Genomic DNA, 1985 nt, shown 5'->3' with positions numbered 1-1985 from the left:
AATATTTGAAAATTTTTTTTTAAAATTATAAAATTTTATAAAAATCGTAATTTATTTTTTTATATATTTTAATATATATATATTATTTGAATTATATATATAGATTTATAAATCACTGTGTATAATAATAATCTTATTAGGAATTATCTGCACACTTAAAAGTGACAGATATTCTACTTAAAATTCATATGACATTCCTGTTTTCGTCGTAGTTGTGAATCAAATAAATTATTTTCGTTTTATTCTTTGACAGATTTCCTCTGATGTATCCCGATTTACATAGATATGTAATACCTGCATAGAAATTCGCTGATCGATTATGTATTCATTCATAATAAAGTTGCGCATATTGAAATTCTACAAGCATTCTTATGGTATAAATTCTTTGAAAAACTTTTTCCTGATTTTTTATTATATATACAATTTTAAATTCACAATATAAATATTTATATTAGAATAATAGTTTATGGATTAAAATTTAGAATTTTTTTATTTATTTAAATAAAATTTTATATATTCTTTCGTTTAAGTAAAGTATCGACATATTGTATAATTATATTTATATACTACATTTATTTTTTTATGTTTATAAATATTAATATTTAATTGACTAGAATGATGTATCAGTTATTTTTAAATGTTCCTATTCTTGAATGCAAAAACCACATTCAATCCATCATAAAATGATGTTACATTTTGCGGTTTTGAAAAAGTACAAAGAACAACTATATATACATTATATATACATACTTACATCGGTAATATTGCTTTTGAAAGCGTAATGCGAATGCACTAACCGATGAAGATGCTTCAAATCTATTCGTGATTCGTCGATTTTCAAATGAAGATACGCCAAACAATATTGTCCTTGAATTCCTTCGCTTCCCTGTATTCCGATACATTCGTCGAAGTCGCCAAACTGATTGATATTTCCGTTCAAGAGTCCAGATGGTATTTTCGCTGTTGCATCGTACACTTCAAAGAAAAATATAGTTATATTAAATACAATATTAGAATCAGCGAATCCATATTATTTTTGTGAAATATATATTCTTATAATTATATATAGATATCAATATAAAAGTAATATTATCAATATTTAACAATATAAGAAAAATTATTGAAAAAATTTTGGAATTGAGAAATACATAAAAGAGAATTCATTGAAATTTAGTCTTCTCATGAATAATGTGGTTTTCTTAAGAATGATGTAACGAAATGATAAAACTGCATAAAGATACGTGCTTATTTGTGTTTAGTAATTTGTCGGTCAAATTTTTATTCGAAATATGACAATAAAGCACAGGTGAAAGTACAAATTGAAAATTGATGTTCAGAGAAAATTTACGATATATACGGGAGTGAAAAAAATATTATTGAAAAATATGAATACTAAATATACATATACTTTTTTTTTTACTATTTTTTTGATTTAATAATACTATGAGCAATTTTTATTATAGGATTTATTATGTAGGATAATAAGGATTATACTTACTTTTAAGAGCCCATAAAGTGAATTTAGCGAGTTCCCTATGAAAAATTTCGGAATGTTTTTTGCATTGAGGACTTACTCGTCCAACACCAGGATTATAAGCTGGAAGGATTTGTAACAATCTTTTTGCTTCCCGGTCGATTTCCTCAGAGAAATCATCTAAAAAACAAATTATTGATAAGATTGAATAGTATACATATTTTAACGACAAAATTAACTATAAAAAAATTCACCTCTGAAGAGATTAGAAAGAAGAATAAGAGTAGTCCAAATTTAGTGATTGAAAGTTTTGACGAAAATTTCAACATAAAATCAAGATCGAGACAAGGTCAATTCAAGAAAGACTTTCACTCCCGTGGAGTTTGTCTCGAGGATACAGGTGTATTGGAATGAAGTAACATGTTTCCTACGTGTTTTGCGTACGTACGAATACAAGATTTCAATGCAAAAAGAAAATTTTAATACGGTCGACAGACGTTGATATGTTGCT

The 1985-nt window shown here is 25.4% G+C and overlaps 1 protein-coding gene across 1 annotated transcript in view; it reads right to left on the bottom strand.

The window, feature by feature from the left end:
• LOC102675777 (nose resistant to fluoxetine protein 6-like) overlaps nucleotides 1-1985 on the bottom strand; it is an 11061-nt gene that overhangs the window by 3065 nt on the left and 6011 nt on the right. The window contains exons 2-3 of the mRNA XM_031511902.1: nucleotides 1499-1654; nucleotides 755-975 (exon numbers count right to left, since the gene is read on the bottom strand). Coding sequence (XP_031367762.1) covers nucleotides 755-975; nucleotide 1499 — 222 coding nt within the window. The 5' untranslated portion in view covers nucleotides 1500-1654. The remainder of the gene's footprint in view (nucleotides 1-754; nucleotides 976-1498; nucleotides 1655-1985) is intronic.

The sequence above is a fragment of the Apis dorsata genome, unplaced genomic scaffold (genome assembly GCF_000469605.1).
Source record: "Apis dorsata unplaced genomic scaffold, Apis dorsata 1.3 scaffold_360, whole genome shotgun sequence".
Classification (NCBI taxonomy): domain Eukaryota; kingdom Metazoa; phylum Arthropoda; class Insecta; order Hymenoptera; family Apidae; genus Apis; species Apis dorsata.
The sequence above is the reverse complement of the archived record's forward strand: the minus strand, read 5'-3'. Positions and strand labels throughout refer to the sequence as shown.